The sequence below is a fragment of the Takifugu rubripes genome, chromosome 1 (genome assembly GCF_901000725.2).
Source record: "Takifugu rubripes chromosome 1, fTakRub1.2, whole genome shotgun sequence".
Taxonomy (NCBI): Eukaryota; Metazoa; Chordata; class Actinopteri; order Tetraodontiformes; family Tetraodontidae; genus Takifugu; species Takifugu rubripes.
Window position 1 is genome coordinate 18,098,886 of NC_042285.1, and position 25,678 is coordinate 18,124,563.

At 44.0% G+C, this 25,678-nt stretch overlaps 1 protein-coding gene across 1 annotated transcript; it reads left to right on the plus strand.

The window, feature by feature from the left end:
* Window positions 1-1,309: 1,309 nt before the first annotated feature.
* On the plus strand, window positions 1,310-24,462 carry LOC105419349 (kelch-like protein 6; the record flags this gene model as incomplete). Its single annotated transcript, XM_029847190.1, has 11 exons — window positions 1,310-1,774; window positions 1,986-2,223; window positions 2,486-2,688; window positions 2,857-3,070; window positions 3,159-4,475; window positions 4,637-4,953; window positions 20,513-20,806; window positions 21,191-21,442; window positions 21,622-21,722; window positions 21,802-21,938; window positions 22,800-24,462. Coding segments are annotated over 5 exons (1,416 nt in total), but the record flags the coding sequence as incomplete, so codon positions are not given.
* Window positions 24,463-25,678: the final 1,216 nt, after the last annotated feature.

Consider the following 25,678-nt stretch of genomic DNA (forward strand, 5'->3'; position numbering starts at 1 on the left):
TCTGACATCTTCTCCTATTAAAAGCTGCTGAATACAGGTCTGATATACTCAAAGATTTTATTTCTATGGTATATTTTTGCATTATGATGCACAAAACTTTGAACTCTAAACTCAGAACTCAGTCATGTTTACAGGAACAACTACTGACTTGATTCTTTTGAGGATTCTGAGTTGCATCATATTTCTGTTTCTTTCAGCATTGGAGAAGGAAAACAAAGTGCAGTTTATTCATTCAGCTGGTGGAGACAGAGAAGTCGGCTCAGCTCAGGTCATCAAAGAACCGGACACAAGTTCTACAAAAGCTGATCAATCAGTTGACAACAGTTCTGGAGAAGCTGATAAATCAGACATTCAGAGAAACTTGACATCATTTTATACTTGTGGTGTTTCGTGAGTCATTTCCAGTCATCCCAGTCAGAACCAGAGGAGGGAACCAGACCAACAGTTTCTTCAGGAGAAGAAGAATAAAACTAAATTACAAGCGATCATGATGACAACGAACAAGTCTAGAATGTGAATGAATGCATCATCAGAACAACAAATGCAGATAAGATGATCCGAGTGTTGCAGGTAGAAACGGCACCAAGATGCAATAATGGAGGAACCCAGCAGGAGATCTTATTTTTTTAGAAATCAGCTCAGGTTCACAACGAGTTGCAGCATTCAAGTAATCCAGGAAGTTATTCCACAGTGTGATGATCCACAGAGAAGAACATGGAAAACTCAGGCAGGCGATGACAGGCAGGGAACCGGCAGAGACTTGTTAAAGCAGAAGAGAAGGCAATTTACCGGGACAGGGACAGGGACAGGGACGGGGACGGGGACGGGGACAGGGAGAGGGACAGGGATGGGCACTTTTTTGCATAAACTGGTCTTTAAGATGAGACTTTTCTCCCCGACACTGACTTCAAATATTTACTTTGTGTTTTTATTCACTAAAAATAAGAACAGGAGCCTTGAAGGCCTTTAAACGCACAATGAGCCGCCACGTTTGACCTTTGAATATTCTAAAGCTGTTGATATAGTTCATCACAAATGTTACGAGCTGCATCCTAAAGTTCCTGTTGTGTGGAATTACAATGAAAAGCTTCTACTTGATGTTGTCGGGCTGCGGAAAGTGGAAGTGAAAGTAGGCAGTTGTTTACATTCTGTCAGTTTTCCATACTGCACAGCTGTGCAGCAGCGCAGATGTTTGAATTGATTTAATTCATAATTCAAACAAAGAACATCTTTAAACCTTCTTTAGTGGGTTTATAGGTTCAAACATTTAGATGATCAGATTTCTTCAAAGTGACCTTTCCTGGTCTGATCTTGTCTCCTGCAGTTCTTGCGTGTGGTCGATGCATGCGCCGGATTCCTCAGCAAGTCCCTCCATCTTGAAAGCTGCATCGGGATCCTGAACCTTGCTGACAGCCACGTCCTGACCAGCCTGAAGACCGGCGCCCAGGACTACATCGTCTCCAAGTTCTCGCAGGTGGTTCAGCAGCGGGACTTCCTGGAGCTGCCGGCGGACTCACTGGAGAGCGTCCTGCAGAGGGACGACCTTGATGCTAACTGTGAGGAGTGTGTGTTTGAGGCTGTGACGCGCTGGGTGAGGGCCCGGCAGGATGAGCGCTGCCCTCTACTGGCCAGGTTGCTTTCACACGTGCGCCTGCCACTCCTGGAACCTGCGTATTTCGTGGAAAAAGTGGAGGCAGATGAACTGATTCGCAGCTGCACTGAGGTTTTTCCTTTGATGCAAGAGGTCCGCCGCTATCACCTCACAGGGAGGGGGGTCAGTACACACACAGGCTTTAACTAATTATATGGTCAGATAAAACCATGAGTGGAACCGACTACTACTGTCTTCACTCACAATTTCATGAAAATCTTGGTTATGAAACTAAGTCCAGGCTGAATAACTGGTGTGAAAGTAACTAAAAACCATCCTTGGGTTTGAGAAAAACCTTCCAACTCATCGAAATTGGTGCAATTTTTTTCCCCAGGTGGTCTCGGAGCGCACCAAACCGCGCGTGCAACATTTTATGTCAGAGGTGTTTCTGATCATCGGAGGCTGCGCCAAGGACGAACACTTCGTCTCCACCGTCACCTGCTTGGACCCGCTCCGGCGCAGCAGGCTGGACGTGGCGAGGCTGCCGATCACAGAGATGGAGGACCAATCCCAAAACCGGAAATGGGTGGAATTTGCATGTGTCACTTTCTGCAATGAAGTTTACATATCTGGTAGGAGAAATGGCCTCAGTTTCATCTTTTATATTCTCGTATTAACCCTGACACGTCATGGTCATGGTCCCAGCCAGCGTAAAGAAGCAAACGTTCTGTTCACTCACATGGTATTACGACATATTTGGACACTGGGGACGCAACAATGACATTTTTCTTTTCTTTTCATGCCAACTTTCATCGTGAATCCTTCCTTTTTAGACCTTTTCTGTTTCTTATGGTGAAAGCTGAGATGTTTTCTCTCTTATTCCTGTTGTTTCAGGAGGTAAAGACACACCGCACGAAGTCTGGAAGTATAACGGTGCCCTGGATAAATGGATCCAGGTTGAGGCTCTGAAAACTGGGCGCTGGAGACACAAGATGGCCGCTCACGATGGGAAGGTGTACGCACTGGGCGGATTTGATGGTGTTCAGAGGCTCGCCAGCGTGGAGGCCTACGATCCCTTCCACAACTGCTGGACACAGGTGGACAGAAATCAGCAGTGTTAATATAAATATAATCTCTGTTACAACAGTTGCCATTTTTATAATTACTATAATTTATATGTTAATTGCCTCATTGCCGACAAAAAAGGGGGAGGTGCATGACGGCTGAGTATGGCTATGAAATAAAGCCTTTTCCTGTACCTGCAGGCCACGCCTCTTGCTGTAGGCGTCAGCTCCTTTGCTGCTGCCTCCTTTGACAGATGGATCTACGTGATCGGTGGTGGTCCAAATGGAAAACTGGCCACAGATCAGGTCCAGCGTTGGGAGCCAGGAAGAGACTTCTGGGAAATGCGGGCGCCCATTCCAGTGGAAACCAAATGCACCAATGCAGTCGCGTTCAACGGCTGCATTTATGTAGTTGGTAGGAGGCTCTCATCCCGCTAATCAGTCTTAATTTGATCGTTCTAAGTCTTAAAATGGTCGCTGTTGAATCCTGGCTCTCCTCCCAGGTGGTGCCATGCATGCCATGTACTGCTATTCGCCTCTGTCCGACTCCTGGTCGCTCATCACACGCCTTGGCGAGAGGGCGAGCTGCGCCATCGCTGCCTGTAACAACAAACTCTTCATCACTGGGGGGCGGGACAACAAGAACCAAGTCATCTCCACAGTGATGTGCTGGGATGTTGACCAAGCTGTACTCACTGAAGAGTGTATTCTACCCATGGGGGTGTCGCACCACGGCAGCGTGACACTAATGAAGTCATACACTCACATACACAAGATAACGGCTGCCTCAGAGACTTGACAGCGGTGGAGGATGGTAGTTACTGATTTAAAATATTAGAAATTGATCACTATACTTACTCCTTACCCTGCAGATGGTAAATAAATATGCATATTTAAACCTAAAAATAAATACTTGAACGGTACGTGTAACTTTCAATGAGGAACCAAAGCCCTGCGGCACCTGGTGTTTATTCACACTTGTTGTTGCGCGTGTCTTCCTGTCATCTAATCTTAACTTTTCAATTGAATTTGAAATGAAATGTATATGCGGCAATGCTAAACTGAGACAGAGAAACAGGAAAGACATTTTAAGGAAAAGAAACTGAAGCAGAGCCGCGGATGAGGGATCCCCCCTCGCTGAGAACAGGGACTTTAAATACTGAATTTATCTTTATTTCTACACGGTAAGACTGTCATCTGTCCACTTAATATTTATAATGTGCAATTTTAAAAACAAAAACAAGCATAAAACAAAAAAACACTACGCAGCAAAAAGTGTGATCTTGTTTTGGGGAAGTCACGAAGATATCCAAAAAGACGTTTACACAGCATGAAATCTGCACTCACATTTGTTCTTGAATCCATGTGGATGTACAGAATATCATGTAAAATCGGCTTCCAAATTTATAGACCCACCAATGGATAGTTGAGATACATAAAGAGGAATTCACAAGACTATGGAGCAGTAGATTTTATATAGCTTTTGTTAATTTAAATAAATCCGGAATCTTAACTTTTATTTTACCCATATATTTTGAAAGACTAAAGATGTTCGGGTCTCCCATCAAACTCTTGTCAGCAATCAGACGCAGTGATTGATCAACAGCTTTAATCGATTTATTGATCTGACCAATCTGCCTGTCGACAGCGCGAAAAACAAAAATAGGCTTTATTAACCCTTGTGTGGTGTTCGGGTCTGTGGGAAATGTCTTCACTTTTTATTAAAAGAAAAATGATCAAATTAATTAATTTTATCATTTTTCTTTTAAAGACAGCCTAACTATTATATTGAACCTTCATCGATGATTCAACAGAAATAAGTAAGGAAAATCAAAATAACACAATGAGCATATTTTTTTAATCACGTGAATATAGAATCATTCATTGGCATTAAGTTGATTTTGCCTACAACTTTTTAGCTGTAAATAAAATCATTTCCCCCCTCATCACTTCCTCCATTTTGTTCCTTCTTTTTGAGCAGGAGGCAGGTGGCTAATGGCCCATGAATGAGCTGCAGGTGTGCAGGGTCTGGTGGGCGTGGCCAGGTAGTAGCCCCGCCCGGTCAGGGAATACACACCAGGGCAAAGTCTGGGGCAAAGTCTGTGCTGACACAGGAGGCCCGGGGAGAGGGGAATACGAAGGGCTCCGAACATGGATGATGGCAGGTGGCGGATACTTTCACTTTAATACGAAGTAAATACTTAATATTAAAATTACTCTCACCTGCGCTATTGTGTGCTCCTGGAATGGCTCCTCGGGTTTTCCAGACTTTTTTCCTGAATGTGATCTTCTGCCTCGGTGAGTCTTTCTGGAGGTCATTGTTGTGCTGATTCATGCCTAATTTGAGCTCTCGGAAAATAACCAATCATTTGATTCATTCATATTTTCTTAAACTATTTTAGTTGTAAAAGTTCCATTTTATCATATTGCTGTGGTTTGAGTGTAGTAATATTTCTGTGATAAGAATTCAGAGACTTCCTAACCTCTTCTCCCTCTCTCTCATACACACTCACACACATTTATGAGACAATATGGCTACTTTTATTGGTTAATGCTGCAGCTATGAGATTTTCTCGGTGACCCTTCAGTTGCTGTTTTAGAGATTTCATCTGTTGTTTCTGACAGCAAACTTTTTTTCCTGCTATTGTTCATTTGAAAGCTAGCTGCTGTCCGTCAACATTACTGGTCCAGAACTGTGTTTTATTGGATCAGAACAGGCTCACTGGTTGTGGGTGATGTTGTCCACGGCTGGTCCTGAGTGGTTGAACAATTTGATGAGAGGAAATGAAAATGGAATAAAAACTAGATGAATATTCTGGATTTGTCCAAACTCAGGTGTTTGAGCAACCATAACCCTTGTTTTTATTTTAACACTCCTCTGTTCTGTTTCTAGTTGCAGCACAGTCAATAAAATATGGTCTCAAGGGTCAGGAGGTGAAATTAAAGCCACAGATCCAGGAGCAGCAGCCTGATCAGATTCTGTGGATGCATGATGACAACAAAGTGGTCGAGTTCAATGGCAAAGAAGAAGATGTGTATGACCCATTTAAACACAGAACCACTCTTGACTGGCACTCTGCAGAGCTGCATCTGACCGACCTCAGATCTGAAGACAGCGGATTGTATGAATTGGAATTATACACGCAAAAGAAATCCTATTTCTATTATTATACTTTGCAGGTTATTGGTGAGTATTTCTTTGCCGATACTTTACTGAACCAGAGTGAAAGATTTGTAATAGATATTAAAAGAAAATTAACTGATTTATCTTCAGATAGAACCTCAGTAAAGTATAATTGAGCAGTTTAATTTTGTAGCAGTTTTATGTAGAACGCGACCGAGTGAAGCAGCTGAACTTCACTTTTGTTTCATCATTTTCACTTTTGTTTCATCATTTTCACAAGAGCTTGTGGAATATGTTTCAAATAATTCTGTTAAATCCTAACGTACTGCTGCCCGTTACTGCTGACTCTGATCTCAGGCTGTTTATGATGGCCTTGTATTCAGTAATTATATTTTAATAGTTTAAACCACTCACTGTGACAAATGCATCGTTAATTTCTGTCTTCCTAAAGATAAAGTTGCTAAACCAACAATCACCTGTGAGACAAACTCAAGCAGGAGCTCAAATCTATCTGGACTGCTGACGTGCTCAGCACCTCAGCCTGATATTGAGTACGAGTGGTTCTTCTATGGAAACACCCAGCCGGGCCCTCAGTTGAGGATATTTCTGGACAATAAGCATGATGAACGAGTGTACAGCTGCCGCGTGAGCAACCCCCTGAGCAACGAAACTGCTGAATTCACTGCAAAGGATTGTTACTCTGGTAGGATTTGATGTTGCTTTACTCCCAGTTTACCCAGCTTAACTTTTGAGTGTGCTTAAATGGGCTTAGCACCACTTCCATCTTACCATTTTAGCTTTTGCCCCTTTACCAGTTGAATGTTTCTGCTAAAAACAGCTTTAAAGGCTGAACCTTGGGTGGACTTTTGGTCTTCTGTGCAGATGAAAGTTCATCTGTAGATTTGGCTGCTGTCCTGCCTGCAGTCGTCCTGCGGCTGATGCTGGTGTTGGTGGTGTTGGTGGTGGTGTTGGTGGTGGCAGGTGTACTGATCTACAGACGATATTATAAAGGTATTGGAATAAATGCAAAGACTGACACTTGTATTATAAATGATTAATATTGCAGTGGATTCTGAATTTTAACTTTCAGGAGGGACAATCAAACGGAGGGTGAAATTCAGCTGCCTCTGACATCTTCTCCTATTAAACGCTGCTGAATACAGGTCTGATATACTCAAAGATTTTATTTCTATGGTATATTTTTGCATTATGATGCACAAAACGTTGAACTCTAAACTCAGAACTCAGTCATGTTTACAGGAACAACTACTGACTTGATTCTTTTGAGAATTCTGAGTTGCATCATATTTCTGTTCCTTTCAGCATCGGAGAAGGAAAACAAAGTGCAGTTTATTCATCCAGCTGGTGAAGACAGAGAAGTCGGCTCAGCTCAGGTCATCAAAGAACCGGACACAAGTTCTACAGAAGCTGATCAATCAGTTGACAACAGTTCTGGAGAAGCTGATAAATCAGACATTTAGAGAAACTTGACGTCATTTTATACTTGTGGTGTTTCGTGAGTCATTTCCAGTCATCCCAGTCAGAACCAGAGGAGGGAACCAGACCAACAGTTTCTTCAGGAGAAGAAGTGTTAGGAGTGGTTGTATCAGGACCCGAAAGCAGGCAGGACACAGTGGCGTATCGTTCCGAGAAGCTTTATTAAAGTTTGTAGAACTCAAAAAGAGGCATGGAGACCACGACTCGGTGCTTAATCAAAACAGGGAACGTAAACTTACGACACAAGCAGTCCATGAAGGATAAAGGAAAAACAATAATCCAATAACGGGTTCAAAAGTTATCCACGAAGGAAACAGTCTCACAAAAGTCCAGGAGGGTTCAGCCGGGGTTTTCCGAAAACGACAAAACACGCCAACGCTGGCCAACCGTGAGAACAGTCCATAAATAGGTGGCTTGATTACAATAGTCTGCAGGTGCACCAGTCCCCGGCACCACCTGTGGCTGAGGCATGGCTCCACCACGCCCCCCGCAGGAGAAACCCTGCAAAAGAGTTCCCAGAAACTGGGAACCTGACAAGAAGAATAAAACTAAATTACAAGCGATCATGATGACAAAGAACAAGTCCAGAATGTGAATGAATGCATCATCAGAACAACAAATGCAGATAAGATGATCCGAGTGTTGCAGGTAGAAACGGCACCAAGATGCAATAATGGAGGAACCCAGCAGGAGATCTTATTTTTTTAGAAATCAGCTCAGGTTCACAACGAGATACGGCATTCAAGTAATCCAGGAAGTTATTCCACAGTGTGATGATCCTCAGAGAACCGGGATGGGGACGGGGACAGGGACGGGGACAGGGACGGGGACAGGGACAGGCAGGAGCACAACACAAAGAGTGATGTGCCAGACAGGAGGTTTGAGCAGGTGTGCTGGATGATGCTGAGCAGCAGAGAGAAGACAGAGTGGGCTAGATTACAGGGTGGAGCAGGAGCAGACTGAGACAGAGGTCTGCAGACTCTGAAGACCCAGAGATGGACAACAGGAAGCCAACTGAGAACAATACAAAAGCAGCTTTGACTTTAAGTATATTCCTCACTCAGGTATCTCAGTGGGCTGTTTTCCCTTTTTCTGACAAATATTTTTTCACCTTTTTAAGGACTTCAGTAAAACTGTTCCATGAGATATTTGATAGTTTTATTAGAGTATGAGGACATTTAGCTAATTAAGCTCTATGTTCTGCATTTGTTTTGTACAATAGAGAAATATTGTGTTTTTGTTGGTTAAACCTGCAAATGTCTGTCGGTATTACAGTCAAATATTTTATAGAAGAAATCTGAGAGTTGAATCTAAAGAAGCATGAAAACTCCTCATGAGAGACACAAACACCAAAGGATTATCAATTCTTCCAAATTTAAGACACAAGCTTTGATATTTGATTGTTGGGCATTATTGTTATTACTAATCTAATAATATTTGTGATTGTTTTTAGGTGTGGAAATTCAGCCTAAAAGTTGTTTTACTGTTAAAACAGTTGTTTTCTTATTTTTAAAGCTGGCTTTATACAAAGTGCTGTGGAGCTCAATCTCCAACTGTGGTCTGATTAACGAGACGAGGTAACACGCCTTGTGTTGAAATCTCCAATATTTTAGTGAGTGCATCACTTCAGCTGCGACTGGAGCAGATCAACAAACCCTGACCAGACTGCTGTGCTTGGACAACAGTAGTTCCACCAGCTGCAGGACAGTGGGACATGACATTGTGTGGAGCTCAATTTAAAAAAAGGGAGGGGGGGCATTGGATTCATCCTGTGCAGAAAACTTTGGTTCATCTAATAAAGTGACTCTTACTCATGTGAATATGTTGCTGTATTTCATGTTTAAAGTGTTGTTTGTTCTAGAAGCTGAGAGGAAACCTTTAAATTAGGATGCAGTAGGATTTACGTCGAACCCACAGAAGGACATGCTTCAAGCTGACATTTAAGTCTGATTCCAGCAGGCTGAAGCAGTACATGCTGCCCTTTGAAGCAAATACACCAGATGAAGTAGCTTCGACGACAGCTCGTGTTGTTGGAGGAGAGAACGGATTGCTAACATCGCGTCCGACAGGAGGAACATCAAAAACATCAGACCGTGAGTTACCATTTTACACGGAACACAGATCACTTTGAAGAGCAGACATCGGTGCGGAGGATCTTAACATTTTAAGTTTTATCGATCTCGCGGAGTCACCTGCCCGCTGCTAGCGCCGGCTTGTTATTAGCCACGGTGCTAACCTGGACTCACCTCCGTGTGCTGGCACGGTGCCTAGTGTGGCTGTCCCCCGGCTCAGGCTGCAGGCATGATGGCGGTGTGTGAGTCCTGCCTCCCCACGTTCTCCAAACTGAGGGAGAGCATCTCCAGGCTCCAGTCCGAACTCAAGGAGAGGGACACATTCATACTCGAGTCATCTGCTGTCGCCTCGACCCAGGAGAAACATATCGCCCGTTTGAGGTCCGAGGGACAGGGTCTGCGGGTCGACCTGCTGGCCCATGAATGAGCTGCAGGTGTGCAGGGTCTGGTGGGCGTGGCCAGGTAGTAGCCCCGCCCGGTCAGGGAAGACACACCAGGGCAAAGTCTGGGGCAAAGTCTGTGCTGTCATAGGAGGCCCGGGGAGAGGGGAATACGAAGGGCTCCGAACATGGATGATGGCAGGTGGCGGATACTTTCGCTTTAATACGAAGTAAATACTGAATATTAAATTTACTCTCACCTGCGCTATTGTGTGCTCCTGGAATGGCTCCTCGGGTTTTCCAGGCTTTTTTCCTGAATGCGATCTTCTGCCTCGGTGAGTCTTTCTGGAGGTCATTGTTGTGCTGATTCATGCCTCGTTTGAGCTCTTGGAAAATAACCAATCATTTGATTCATTCATATTTTCTTAAACTATTTTAGTTGTAAAAGTTCCATTTTATCATATTGCTGTGGTTTGAGTGTAGTAATATTTCTGTGATAAGAATTCAGAGACTTCCTAACCTCTTCTCCCTCTCTCTCATACACACTCACACACATTTATGAGACAATATGGCTACTTTTATTGGTTAATGCTGCAGCTATGAGATTTTCTCGGTGACCCTTCAGTTGCTGTTTTAGAGATTTCATCTGTTGTTTCTGACAGCAAACTTTTTTCCTGCTATTGTTCATTTGAAAGCTAGCTGCTGTCCGTCAACATTACTGGTCCAGAACTGTGTTTTATTGGATCAGAACAGGCTCACTGGTTGTGGGTGATGTTGTCCACGGCTGGTCCTGAGTGGTTGAACAATTTGATGAGAGGAAATGAAAATGGAATAAAAACTAGATGAATATTCTGGTTTTGTCCAAACTCAGGTGTTTGAGCAACCATAACCCTTGTTTTTATTTTAACACTCCTCTGTTCTGTTTCTAGTTGCAGCACAGTCAATAAAATATGGTCTCAAGGGTCAGGAGGTGAAATTAAAGCCACAGATCCAGGAGCAGCAGCCTGATCAGATTCTGTGGATGCATGATGACAACAAAGTGGTTGAGTTCAATGGCAAAGAAGAAGATGTGTATGACCCATTTAAACACAGAACCACTCTTGACCGGCACTCTGCAGAGCTGCATCTGACCGACCTCAGATCTGAAGACAGCGGATTGTATGAATTGCAATTATACACACAAGAGAAATCATATTTCTATTATTATACTTTGCAGGTTATTGGTGAGTATTTCTTTGCCGATACTTTACTGAACCAGAGTGAAAGATTTGTAATAGATATTAAAAGAAAATTAACTGATTTATCTTCAGATAGAACCTCAGTAAAGTATAATTGAGCAGTTTAATTTTGTAGCAGTTTTATGTAGAACACGACCGAGTGAAGCAGCTGAACTTCACTTTGTTCAGATTTTCACTTTTGTTTCATCATTTTCACAAGAGTTTGTGGAAAATGTTTCAAATAATTCCGTTAAATCCTAACGTACTGCTGCCCGTTACTGCTGACTCTGATCTCTGGCTGTTTATGATGGCCTTGTATTCAGTAATTATATTTTAATAGTTTGAAACCACTCACTGTGACAAATGCATCATTACTTTCTGTCTTCCTAAAGATAAAGTTGCTAAACCAACAATCACCTGTGAGACAAACTCAAGCAAGAGCTCAAATCTATCTGGACTGCTGACGTGCTCAGCACCTCAGCCTGATATTGAGTACGAGTGGTTCTTCTATGGAAACACCCAGCCGGGCCCTCAGTTGAGGATATTTCTGGACAATAAGCATGATGAACGAGTGTACAGCTGCCGCGTGAGCAACCCCCTGAGCAACGAAACTGCTGAATTCACTGCAAAGGATTGTTACTCTGGTAGGATTTGATGTTGCTTTACTCCCAGTTTACCCAGCTTAACTTTTGAGTGTGCTTAAATGGGCTTAGCACCACTTCCATCTTACCATTTTAGCTTTTGCCGCTTTACCAGTTGAATGTTTCAGCTAAAAACAGCTTTAAAAGCTGAACCTTGGGTGGACTTTTGGTCTTCTGTGCAGATGAAAGTTCACCTGTAGTTTTGGCTGCTGTCCTGTCTGCAGTTGTCCTGCTGGTGTTGGTGGTGGCAGGTGTAGTGATCTACAGACGATATTATAAAGGTATTGGAATAAATGCAAAGACTGACACTTGTATTATAAATGATTAATATTGCAGTGGATTCTGAATTTTAACTTTCAGGACTGGACAATCAAACGGAGGGTGAAATTCAGCGGCCTCTGACATCTTCTCCTATTAAAAGCGGCTGAATACAGGTCTGATATACTCAAAGATTTTATTTCTATGGTATATTTTTGCATTATGATGCACAAAACTTTGAACTCTAAACTCAGAACTCAGTCATGTTTACAGGAACAACTACTGACTTGATTCTTTTGAGAATTCTGAGTTGCATCATATTTCTGTTTCTTTCAGCATCGGAGAAGGAAAACAAAGTGCAGTTTATTCATCCAGCTGGTGAAGACAGAGAAGTCGGCTCAGCTCAGGTCATCAAAGAACCGGACTCAAGTTCTACAGAAGCTGATAAATCAGTTGACAACAGTTCTGGAGAACCTGATAAATCAGACATTCAGATAAACCTGACGTCATTTCATACTGGTGCTGTTTCATGAGTCATTTCCAGTCAGAACCAGAGGAGGGAACCAGACCAACAGTTTCTTCAGGAGAAAAAGAATAAAACTAAATTACAAGCGATCATGATGACAAAGAACAAGTCTAGAATGTGAATGAATGCGTCATCAGAACAACAAATGCAGATAAGATGATCCGAGTGTTGCAGGTAGAAACGGCACCAAGATGCAATAATGGAGGAACCCAGCAGGAGATCTTATTTTTTCAGAAATCAGCTCAGGTTCACAATGAGATACAGCATTCAAGTAATCCAGGAAGTTATTCCACAGTGTGATGATCCACAGAGAAGAACATGGAAAACTCAGGCAGGCGATGACAGGCAGGGAACCGGCAGAGACTTGTTAAAACAGAAGAGAAGGCAATTTACCGGGACAGGGACGGGGACAGGGACCGGGACAGGGACAGGGACAGGGACAGGGACAGGCAGGAGCACAACACAAAGAGTGATGTGCCAGACAGGAGGTTTGAGCAGGTGTGCTGGATGATGCTGAGCAGCAGAGAGAAGACAGAGTGGGCTAGATTACAGGGTGGAGCAGGAGCAGACTGAGACAGAGGTCTGCAGACTCTGAAGACCCAGAGATGGACAACAGGAAGCCAACTGAGAACAATACAAAAGCAGCTTTGACTTTAAGTATATTCCTCACTCAGGTATCTCAGTGGGCTGTTTTCCCTTTTTCTGACAAATATTTTTTCACCTTTTTAAGGACTTCAGTAAAACTGTTCCATGAGATATTTGATAGTTTTATTAGAGTATGAGGACATTTAGCTAATTAAGCTCTATGTTCTGCATTTGTTTTGTACAATAGAGAAATATTGTGTTTTTGTTGGTTAAACCTGCAAATGTCTGTCGGTATTACAGTCAAATATTTTATAGAAGAAATCTGAGAGTTGAATCTAAAGAAGCATGAAAACTCCTCATGAGAGACACAAATACCAAAGGATTATCAATTCTTCCAAATTTAAGACACAAGCTTTGATATTTGATTGTTGGGCATTATTGTTATTACTAATCTAATAATATATGTGATTGTTTTTAAGTGTGGAAATTCAGCCTAAAAGTTGTTTTACTGTTAAAACAGTTGTTTTCTTATTTTTAAAGCTGGCTTTATACAAAGTGCTGTGGAGCTCAATCTCCAACTGTGGTCTGATTAACGAGACGAGGTAACACGCCTTGTGTGGAAATCTCCAATATTTTAGTGAGTGCATCACTTCAGCTGCGACTGGAGCAGATCAACAAACCCTGACCAGACTGCTGTGCTTGGACAACAGTAGTTCCACCAGCTGCAGGACAGTGGGACATGACACTGTGTGGAGCTCAATTAAAAAAAGGGAGGGGGGGCATTGGATTCATCTAATAAAGTGCTCTTACTCATGTGAATATGTTGCTGTATTTCATGTTTAAAGTGTTGTTTGTTCTAGAAGCTGAGAGGAAACCTTTAAATTAGGATGCAGTAGGATTTACGTCGAACCCACAGAAGGACATGCTTCAAGCTGACATTTAAGTCTGATTCCAGCAGGCTGAAGCAGTACATGCTGCCCTTTGAAGCAAATACACCAGATGAAGTAGCTTCGACGACAGCTCGTGTTGTTGGAGGAGAGAACGGATTGCTAACATCGCGTCCGACAGGAGGAACATCAAAAACATCAGACCGTGAGTTACCATTTTACACGGAACACAGATCACTTTGAAGAGCAGACATCGGTGCAGAGGATCTTAACATTTTAAGTTTTATCGATCTCGCGGAGTCACCTGCCCGCTGCTAGCGCCGGCTTGTTTTTAGCCACGGTGCTAACCTGGACTCACCTCCGTGTGCTGGCACGGTGCCTAGTGTGGCTGTCCCCCGGCTCAGGCTGCAGGCATGATGGCGGTGTGTGAGTCCTGCCTCCCCACGTTCTCCAAACTGAGGGAGAGCATCTCCAGGCTCCAGTCCGAACTCAAGGAGAGGGACACATTCATACTCGAGTCATCTGCTGTCGCCTCGACCCAGGAGAAACATATCGCCCGTTTGAGGTCCGAGGGACAGGGTCTGCGGGTCGACCTGCTGGACCTCTCCACTGTTGCTATGTCCCAGGCGAAACAAATCGCCCTCCTGAAGGCATCCGGCGCTGGTGACCGGAGCACGACGGCCACGAATGACACCACCCTGCCATGGACCAGGTCCATCAACGCTGAAATTCCAGCTACAGCACCGGCGGAGTCCTGCCGGCACTGCCAGGGAGCCATGCCCAAAGGAGCGGCTCATTCCACCTCCTTCCTCCGCCCCACGGAGTTGCAGGGTTTCATCGCCAGGGACGGAGCAGGAGCCCTCGTGAGCTCAACACCGCTCAAACCAAAGGAACCCTGGTCGGTGGTGGCCAGGGGCGCTGGGGCGCTGGGGCCCGTCCGTCTCCCCCTCCTCCGCCCCCGTATCTGCCACTGGATAACAGGTACGATATCCTAAGCCTGCAGGACTTCCCCCCCGTGGGCGCTTGTTCCAGCTCGCCTCCTGGTCCTGTCTGTCCAGCTGGCTCTCACCAGACGAGGAACCAGAGTCAGCTCGCTCGACATGGCCCCCCGCTACCATCCTGGTCAGGAGCAGCCACGACCCGGCGCCACCATCCCCAGGCTCCTCGCCGCCACCGCCGCACCTCCAAACGATCAGAGGCGGCCACTCAGGTGCAGCGCACCCCCGCGGTGCTGGTGGTCGGGACCTCAATGGTCAGGCATGTGGCGGTGCACGACGGCCGGACCTTCTGTCATCCCGGTGCCCGTGTTGCGGAGGTTACATCCTCGGCCCTGCAGCTGAGTGCACAGCACCCCTCGGCCTCCACGCTGGTTCTGGAAGCCGGCATCAATGACCTCAAATTTCAGCAGTCGGAGGTTCTGAAGCAGGACTTCATCTCCCTGGTGGACCGTCTGCTGGACACGGGGAAGCGGCTAATTATCTCCGGCCCGCTTCCCCCACCTCGCTACGGTGACGTCATCACCAGCCGCCTCCGCCAGCTGCACCTGTGGCTGAAGGGGTACTGCTTGGGCAACAGTATCCCCTTCGTTGACAATTTTGCTGCCTTTTTAAATAGACCCCATCTTTTTAAACGGGACGGCCTCCACCTAAACCACGAGGGGTCCCGGCTTCTATCTTTGAACATTGACTTGACTGTCCGTTCCTGCACAACATCCACCTCCTGACTATTGGCTAGAACACATGCACACCAACACTCTGCCCCCCACTCACACTCACATATACGCTCACCCCCCGCACGCCCCACCATACATGCCCCTCCACCACTACTCCCATGTCTGCCATCAACATCACAGATCATTCACTCCATTGACCCCATCATTTCATACGGACAGAATCCCAGGACTGTTCCCAGACGTGACAGTGCTTTTATTGTTCCTATAAAAAGACACGATGAGCGCACGTCCGGCGCAGACATAAAGATGGCCGTGCTGAACGTGCGCTCTCTTTTAAATAAATCTTTTATAATAAACGACTTAATTTTAGACAGAAACCTTGATGGTATTCTTCTTACTGAGACATGGCTTGGCACTGATGCACCTGCTGTTCTCACAGAGGCTTGCCCCCCAGATTTTAACTTTTTATTTTCTACAAGGGGGGGCAGGAAAGGAGGTGGAACCGCCTCAATAACAAGGACCCAAATGTCTTCACGCGAGGTCTCTTTTAATACGTTTACATCATTTGAGCATCATGCGTTTGTTTTTAGCAGCCCTCCTATTTTAAGCATAACAGTTTACAGACCACCCCAATACTCCACCTCTTTTATCAGCCAATTCTCGGAATTGTTATCAATCATTTACGCTAAATACAATAGGATTTTAATAACTGGTGATTTTAATATACACCTCAACAACGCCTCGGACCCAGTGTCCAGAGAATTCTTAAACCTCCTTCACAGTTTGGATTTTAAACAACATGTCACGCAGCCGACCCACAACAGAGGGCGCACCCTGGACCTGGTCATAACCTATGGCCTGTCCGTGGGTGGGTCCTCTGTTGTGGATCTGGCCGTGTCTGACCACTTTTGTGTGTTTTTTAACATCACCAGTTTTAACCAGCGGGGGGCCCCTGTGAGAACGGTGAGGAGACGCTACCTGACTCCTGAAGTGGCTGCAAATTTTATCCAGATTTTACAGAGCACTCCTGCAGAAATTTTACCAGCACCGTGTGATTTTATTGTTGACACTTTTAACAATAAATTAAAGTCAACGCTGGACTCTGGCTCCACTTGTCACAAAAACTGTAAGAACAAAACGTGCACCACCGTGGAGAAATGAAGAAATTAGAAAACTGAAAAGATCCTGCAGGAGTGCTGAGAGGAGGTGGAGGAAATCCAAGCTGACCATTCATAAAGAAATATTTTATCAACACCTCAAAACCTACAATAACACAATCAAGCAAGCAAGAACCTCTCATTTCAAAAAAACTAATCTCTGATAATAAAAACAACCCCAAATTTGTATTCCACACAATTGAGCTTTTAACCAATGGTAATTTTAACAGGTGTCCTACAACAACAACTGACACCCTCTGCGAGGCCTTTGCAGACCACTTCAGGAGTAAAATCGATGATATTAGATCCAGTCTTTTATCACAGCAAATTTTAATCAACAACACTCCTGGATCAATGCTTTCACCTGAGGAGACACTGGAGAGTTTTGTCCTGGTTGATGCGAGGACACTTGGTCGAGTTTTCTCCCCAGTAAGGCCCACAACCTGCCTTTTAGATCCAATTCCCACACCGTTTTTGGGATTCTTTGAGGAGCATCTTCTATATATGGTGAATTGCTCTCTTCAGACGGGTGTCTTCCCCACCTCCTTTAAAACGGCGGTGGTGAAGCCCCTTCTGAAGAAGAGCAATCTAGACCCCAGCGTTTTAAATAACTATCGGCCAGTATCCAACTTACCATTTTTAAGTAAAATTTTAGAAAAACTTGTTTTTAACCAAGTGAATTATTTTTTAAACTCAAACGACATTTTAGAGAGGCATCAGTCTGGTTTTAGGATGAACCACAGTACAGAGACAGCCCTTTTAAAGATTTTAAATGACATCAGGTGTAACCTAGATAACAAAAAGTTCACGGTGTTGGTTCTACTGGATCTGACCGCCGCCTTTGATACAGTAGACCACCATATTTTATTGAATAGACTAAAGAACCTGGTCGGCCTCTCTGGTACTGTTCTTAACTGGTTCACCTCCTGCCTTACTGATCGAAGCTTCTTTGTAAGTATGGATACATGCTCCTTGAGAATCCACGAGACAAAATGTGGGGTTCCCCAAGGGTCAATTTTAGGTCCAACCCTTTTTAATCTTTACATGCTTCCTCTTGGGGACGTCATCAGGAGTCACGGCATCAGCTTCCACAGCTATGCTGACGATACGCAGCTGTACATCGCCGTGGCTCCTGATGACACAGGGCCAGTTGATGCCCTTTTTATCTGTATTCTAGATATCCAGTCATGGATGGCAGAAAACTTCCTACAGCTCAACCAGGACAAAACAGAAGTCTTAGTCGTTGGTCCTGAAGGTCAGAACGAGAAACTTGTACCAAAGTTAAAGGATTTTAAGCCATCTCAATTTGTAAAAAATCTGGGTGTGATCTTTGACTCTGAGCTTAGTTTTATCCCACACATCAAAAACATAACAAAGGTAGGTTTTTACCACCTGAAGAATATAGCCAGAGTCCGCCCGTTTCTCTCTCAGGCCTGCACGGAGGTGCTGATGCACGCTTTTATCTCTTGTCGTTTAGATTATTGTAATGCCCTGCTCTCTGGTCTTCCAAAAAAGAGCGTCACTAACCTACAATTATTACAAAACTCAGCTGCACGGGTGCTGACGAGGACCAGAGGGATCGCTGCATTGGCTACCCGTGCCTTTCAGGATCGATTTTAAGGTTCTTTTATTAGTTTTTAAATGTCTTAATGGTCTTGGCCCGACTTATTTATTAGACATGCTTTTATTCTATCAACCCTCGCGGACGCTGAGGTCCTCGGGCACCGGCCTTTTAACCATCCCACATGTAAGCACTAAAACGCACGGGGAAGTGGCCTTCAGTTATTATGGTCCCCGACTGTGGAACAGCCTGCCGGAGAACCTCAGGGCCGCAGAGACTGTTGAGATTTTTAAAAAGAGGCTCAAGACACACCTTTTTAATCAGGCCTTTAACTGATTTCCTGATTATTTTTAATTTCTTTTATGTCCTCATAGTTTTTATGTCTTATCCTTATTTTACTTGATACTTTTACTGTTTTACTCCCTCAGTTCTTAGTTTCTCAGTTTTTAGTCTTTACACCTTTTAACCCATTTACTGTTTTAGTCTGTTTTAGTCTTAGTACTGTTTTACTCCCTCAGTTCTTATTCTCAGTTTTTAGTCTTTACACCTTTTATCGCATTTACTGTTTTAGTCTGTTTTAGTCTTAGTACTGTTTTACTACTTCAATTCTTAGTTCCTCAGTTTTTAGCTTTTATACCTTTTATCCCATTTACTGTGTTAGTCCTTCAGTTTTTAGCTCCAGTGTTTCCTCATGGTGTTTCCTCATGGGGGCCTGCCAGGCTGGGAGATGTTTCCGGTCTACCGCTGGGGGTGCTGTCCCGTTGTCGACTCTGGCCTGGGTGGTTAGGTGGCTCTGTGCTTTGGTGTGGAGCCTCCGGTCTGTCCGGGTCGGGGTGGTCTTTGTGGCGGTACGACCTGTGGTCACGGACCGTGACCTCCCTCGGCCTGGTGGGCCTCCAAAGGTGGCGTCTCCTTCGCCTCAGGTCTCGGTGCCCAGCCATGTCTCAGCTTGCCTCAGCTTGTTTATGTGTGTGTGTAAGTGTGTTGTATGCATGTGTGTGTGTGTCCTTTTCTTGATTCTCTTGTTCTCTTTGCTGTTTTTATCCTTTGTGAGACACTTTGTGCTACCTAGCGTATGAAAAGTGCCATATAAATAAAGATTGAATTGAATTGAATGGGACGAAATTTGCTCTCAAATGTGTTCTTAATGACATATGCGTCAGAATAAAGAATTTTGTGTAAAGTCCATTTAGCTGGGCCTCAATAGCAAATGTAAACGTATTTATTTACTATTGTTGTTAATTAGGCATGAGGTAACGTCCGTGTGGGTCTTCTAGACTGGTAACAAACCAAAGCGCCCGGTATTCAAACAGGAAGTAGGTGCATCAGAGACTTCCGGTTCTGATCAAATCAACGCAGCGAAGTGAGAGGGTGGATACTTTCACTGTGGCAGGAAGGAAACAAATTTAAATATACACTCAACTTGACAAATAATTATCAACCCGTTAGTTACTTTGTGTCATCAATGTAGGAGAAGGAAGGCTGCGGCGCTATTGTGTGCTCCTGGAATGGCTGCTCGGGTTTTCCAGGCTTTTTTCCTGAATGTGATCTTCTGCCTCGGTGAGTCTTTCTGGAGGTGATTGTTGTGCTGATTCATGCCTCATTTGAGCTCTCGGAAAATAACCAATCATTTGATTCATTCATATTTTCTGAAACGATTTTAGTTGTAAAAGTTCCATTTTATCATATTGCTGTGGTTTGAGTGTAGTAATATTTCTGTGATAACTTCCTAACTTCTTTTGCGACTTATTATTCATCTTTGTTGATGGTCACTGTTATTACAGTGCTGTTACTGCAATGATATTCCATTTCTTTTATACAAAATATTTATATTATGTTTTTATTTGACATATTTGCACAGAGGACACGTTCACTTTCGCTTTCTCTTTCTCATACACACCCACAGTTATGAGACAATATGGCGGCTTTTATTGGTTAATACTGCAGCTATGAGATTTTCTCGGTGACCCTTCAGTTGCTATTTTAGAGATTTCATCTGTTGTTTCTGACAGCAAACTTTTTTTCCTGCTATTGTTCATTTGAAAGCTAGCTGCTGTCCGTCAACATTACTGTTTCAGAACTGTGTTTTATTGGATCAGAACAGGCTCACTGATTGTGGGTGATGTTGTCCACGGCTGGTCCTGAGTGGTTGAACAATTTGATGAGAGGAAATGAAAATAGAATAAAAACTAGATGAATATTCTGGATTTGTCCAAACTCAGGTGCTTGAGCAACCATAACCCTTGTTTTTATTTTAACGCTCCTCTGTTCTGTTTCTAGTTGCTGCACAGTCAATAAAATATGGTCTCAAGGGTCAGGAGGTGAAATTAAAGCCACAGATCCAGGAGCAGCAGCCTGATCTGATTCTGTGGATGCATGATGACAACAAAGTGGTCGAGTTCAATGGCAAAGAAGAAGATGTGTATGGCCCATTTAAAAACAGAACCACTCTTGACTGGCACTCTGCAGAGCTGCATCTGACCGACCTCAGATCTGAAGACAGCGGATTGTATGAATTGGAATTATACACGCAAGAGAAATCCTATTTCTATTATTATACTTTGCAGGTTATTGGTGAGTATTTCTTTGCCGATACTTTACTGAACCAAAGTGAAAGATTTGTAATAGATATTAAAAGAAAATTATTGATTTATCTTCTGATTGAACCTCAGTAAAGTATAATTGAGCAGTTTAATTTTGTAGCAGTTTTATTTAGAACACGACCGAGTGAAGCAGCTGAACTTCACTTTGTTCAGATTTTCACTTTTGTTTTATCATTTTCACAAGAGTTTGTGAAATATGTTTCAAATAATTCTGTTAAATCCTAACGTACTGCTGCCCGTTACTGCTGACTCTGATCTCTGGCTGTTTATGATGGCCTTGTATTCAGTAATTATATTTTAATAGTTTAAACCACTCACTGTGACAAATGCATCATAACTTTCTGTCTTCCTAAAGATAAAGTTGCTAAACCGACAATCACCTGTGAGACAAACTCAAGCAAGAGCTCAAATCTATCTGGACTGCTGACGTGCTCAGCACCTCAGCCTGATATTGAGTACGAGTGGTTCTTCTATGGAAACACCCAGCCGGGCCCTCAGTTGAGGATATTTCTGGACAATAAGCATGATGAACGAGTGTACAGCTGCCGCGTGAGCAACCCCCTGAGCAACGAAACTGCTGAATTCACTGCAAAGGATTGTTACTCTGGTAGGATTTGATGTTGCTTTACTCCCAGTTTACCCAGCTTAACTTTTGAGTGTGCTTAAATGGGCTTAGCACCACTTACATCTTACCATTTTAGCTTTTGCCCCTTTACCAGTTGAATGTTTCAGCTAGAAACAGCTTTAAAGGCTGAACCTTGGGTGGACTTTTGGTCTTCTGTGCAGATGAAAGTTCATCTGTAGATTTGGCTGCTGTCCTGCCTGCAGTCGCCCTGCTGCTGCTGGTGGTGGTGGTGGTGTAAAGATCTGCAGACGATAGTATAAAGGTATTGGAATAAATGCAAAGACTGACACATGTCTTATAAATGATTAATATTGCAGTGGATTCTGAATTTTAACTTTAAGGACAGGACAATCAAACGGAGGATAAAATGCAGAACTGGTCACTGCGGTGATGGAGCAATATCGCCTGCTGTCTCAATATGAACCAGATCCAGCTGAGAAGGAGGCATCTGATCTGGAATCTTCCACTGAACAAACAGGTTTGGAGTCTGTCTTTATTATTTTATTCCACAAATCTGATCAACTTGAAAGGTTTCAGAAGGAGCTGATTGATATACTTAGTTTGTTCTGTTCCACATGATATAATCTTCCTCCAGTTGTTTGCTAACATTTTAAGAGTCGGAAGAAATACAAAAGACTCAAAAATCTAGTAAATAAACAAACAAACTACACACCAACTGAAATTAACAAGTATATTTAATCTTCTTTTAATGAAATATTTTCATTTTGTGATGCACAAAAACTTTGAACGCTAAACTCAGAACTCAGTGATCTTTATTCACTTTATTGATGGAGAGTTCCAAGTCTAGAAAATTATTTTAGAGCTCCACAGGTGAACGGCTTTTCAACCAAACTTTATATATCTGAATCACAATGAACCCCCAAATTGTCTATTCCAGTTTTCCGGTGGATATGTAGGTTAAACACTTGGTATTAACAATGTTTTCTTTGTTGGATTGGAATTCTGTGGCCTGCAGACACTCTGACTGCACCACAGCAGCAATATACAAACGTGGGGAAAAACCTCTCACATCCCCATCAGGCAGCAATAATGGCTAGTTCGTACTGTTAACAACAAAATGGTAATATATAATATATAATACGTATAATTCAATACGGTAGAAATCTTGTTTCAAAACAGCTTGATGGTATCGTTAACAACAATATTCTGTACAAAACAACTTTAGTTTTCTCACTTTTGCATCTTTTATTTTAGAAAATAAATCTTTGGCCCCTCAATATAATTGTTTTTAGGGTTTAGGACCCTATTTGTTGAATGGTTTAAAATATCTTGATTCTTTTGAGAATTCTGAGCTGCATCATATTTCTGTTTCTTTCAGCATCGGAGAAGGAAAACAAAGTGCAGTTTATTCATTCAGCTGGTGAAGACAGAGAAGTCGGCTCAGCTCAGGTCATCAAAGAACCGGACAATCAGCTGATCAATCAGTTGACAACAGTTCTGGAGAAGCTGATCAATCAGTTGACAAAAGTTCTGGAGAAGCTGATAAATCAGTTGACAACAGTTCTGGAGAAGCTGATAAATCAGACATTCAGAGAAACTTGACGTCATTTCATACTGGTGCTGTTTTGTGAGTCATTTCCAGTCATCCCAGTCAGAACCAGAGGAGGGAACCAGACCAACAGTTTCTTCAGGAGAGGAAGAATAAAACTAAATTACAAGCGATCATGATGACAAAGAACAAGTCTAGAATGTGAATGAATGCATCATCAGAACAACAAATGCAGATAAGATGATCGAGTGTTGCAGGTAGAAACGGCACCAAGATGCAATAATGGAGGAACCCAGCAGGAGATCTTATTTTTTAGAAATCAGCTCAGGTTCACAACGAGATGCAGCATTCAAGTAATCCAGGAAGTTATTCCACAGTGTGATGATCCACAGAGAAGAACATGGAAAACTCAGGCAGGCGATGACAGGCAGGGAACCGGCAGAGACTTGTTAAAACAGAAGAGAAGGCAATTTACGGGGACAGGGACGGGGACGGGGACAGGGACGGGGACAGGCAGGAGCACAACACAAAGAGTGATGTGCCAGACAGGAGGTTTGAGCAGGTGTGCTGGATGATGCTGAGCAGCAGAGAGAAGACAGAGTGGGCTAGATTACAGGGTGGAGCAGGAGCAGACTGAGACAGAGGTCTGCAGACTCTGAAGACCCAGAGATGGACAACAGGAAGCCAACTGAGAACAATACAAAAGCAGCTTTGACTTTAAGTATATTCCTCACTCAGGTATCTCAGTGGGCTGTTTTCCCTTTTTCTGACAAATATTTTTTCACCTTTTTAGGACTTCAGTAAAACTGTTCCATGAGATATTTGATAGTTTTATTAGAGTATGAGGACATTTAGCTAATTAAGCTCTATGTTCTGCATTTGTTTTGTACAATAGAGAAATATTGTGTTTTTGTTGGTTAAACCTGCAAATGTCTGTCGGTATTACAGTCAAATATTTTATAGAAGAAATCTGAGAGTTGAATCTAAAGAAGCATGAAAACTCCTCATGAGAGACACAAACACCAAAGGATTATCAATTCTTCCAAATTTAAGACACAAGCTTTGATATTTGATTGTTGGGCATTATTGTTATTACTAATCTAATAATATATGTGATTGTTTTTAAGTGTGGAAATTCAGCCTAAAAGTTGTTTTACTGTTAAAATAGTTGTTTTCTTATTTTTAAAGCTGGCTTCATACAAAGTGCTGTGGAGCTCAATCTCCAACTGTGGTCTGATTAACGAGACGAGGTAACACGCCTTGTGTTGAAATCTCCAATATTTTAGTGAGTGCATCACTTCAGCTGCGACTGGAGCAGATCAACAAACCCTGACCAGACTGCTGTGCTTGGACAACAGTAGTTCCACCAGCTGCAGGACAGTGGGACATGACATTGTGTGGAGCTCAATTTAAAAAAAGGGAGGGGGGGCATTGGATTCATCCTGTGCAGAAAACTTTGGTTCATCTATTAAAGTGCTCTTACTCATGTGAATATGTTGCTGTATTTCATGTTTAAAGTGTTGTTTGTTCTAGAAGCTGAGCGGAAACCTTTAAATTAGGATGCAGTAGGATTTACGTCGAACCCACAGAAGGACATGCTTCAAGCTGACATTTAAGTCTGATTCCAGCAGGCTGAAGCAGTACATGCTGCCCTTTGAAGCAAATACACCAGATGAAGTAGCTTCGACGACAGCTCGTGTTGTTGGAGGAGAGAACGGATTGCTAACATCGCGTCCGACAGGAGGAAAATCAAAAACATCAGACCGCGAGTTACCATTTTACACGGAACACAGACACTTTGAAGAGCAGACATCGGTGCGGAGGATCTTAACATTTTAAGTTTTATCGATCTCGCGGAGTCACCTGCCCGCTGCTAGCGCCGGCTTGTTTTTAGCCACGGTGCTAACCTGGACTCACCTCCGTGTGCTGGCACGGTGCCTAGTGTGGCTGTCCCCCGGCTCAGGCTGCGGGCATGATGGCGGTGTGTGAGTCCTGCCTCCCCACGTTCTCCAAACTGAGGGAGAGCATCTCCGGGCTCCAGTCCGAACTCAAGGAGAGGGACACATTCATACTCGAGTCATCTGCTGTCGCCTCGACCCAGGAGAAACATATCGCCCGTTTGAGGTCCGAGGGACAGGGTCTGCGGGTCGACCTGCTGGACCTCTCCACTGTTGCTATGTCCCAGGCGAAACAAATCGCCCTCCTGAAGGCATCCGGCGCTGGTGACCGGAGCACGACGGCCACGAATGACACCACCCTGCCATGGACCAGGTCCATCAACGCTGAAATTCCAGCTACAGCACCGGCGGGGTCCCGCCGGCACCGCCAGGGAGCCATGCCCAAAGGAGCGGCTCATTCCACCTCCTTCCTCCGCCCCACGGAGTCGCAGGGTTTCATCGCCAGGGACGGAGCAGGAGCCCTCGTGAGCTCAACACCGCTCAAACCAAAGGAACCCTGGTCGGTGGTGGCCAGGGGCGCTAGGGCCCGTCCGTCTCCCCCTCCTCCGCCCCTGTATCTGCCACTGGATAACAGGTACGATATCCTAAGCCTGCAGGACTTCCCCCCCGTGGGCGCTTGTTCCAGCTCGCCTCCTGGTCCTGTCTGTCCAGCTGGCTCTCACCAGACGAGGAACCAGAGTCAGCCCGCTCGACCTGGCCCTCCGCTACCATCCTGGTCAGGAGCAGCCACGACCCGGCGCCACCATCCCC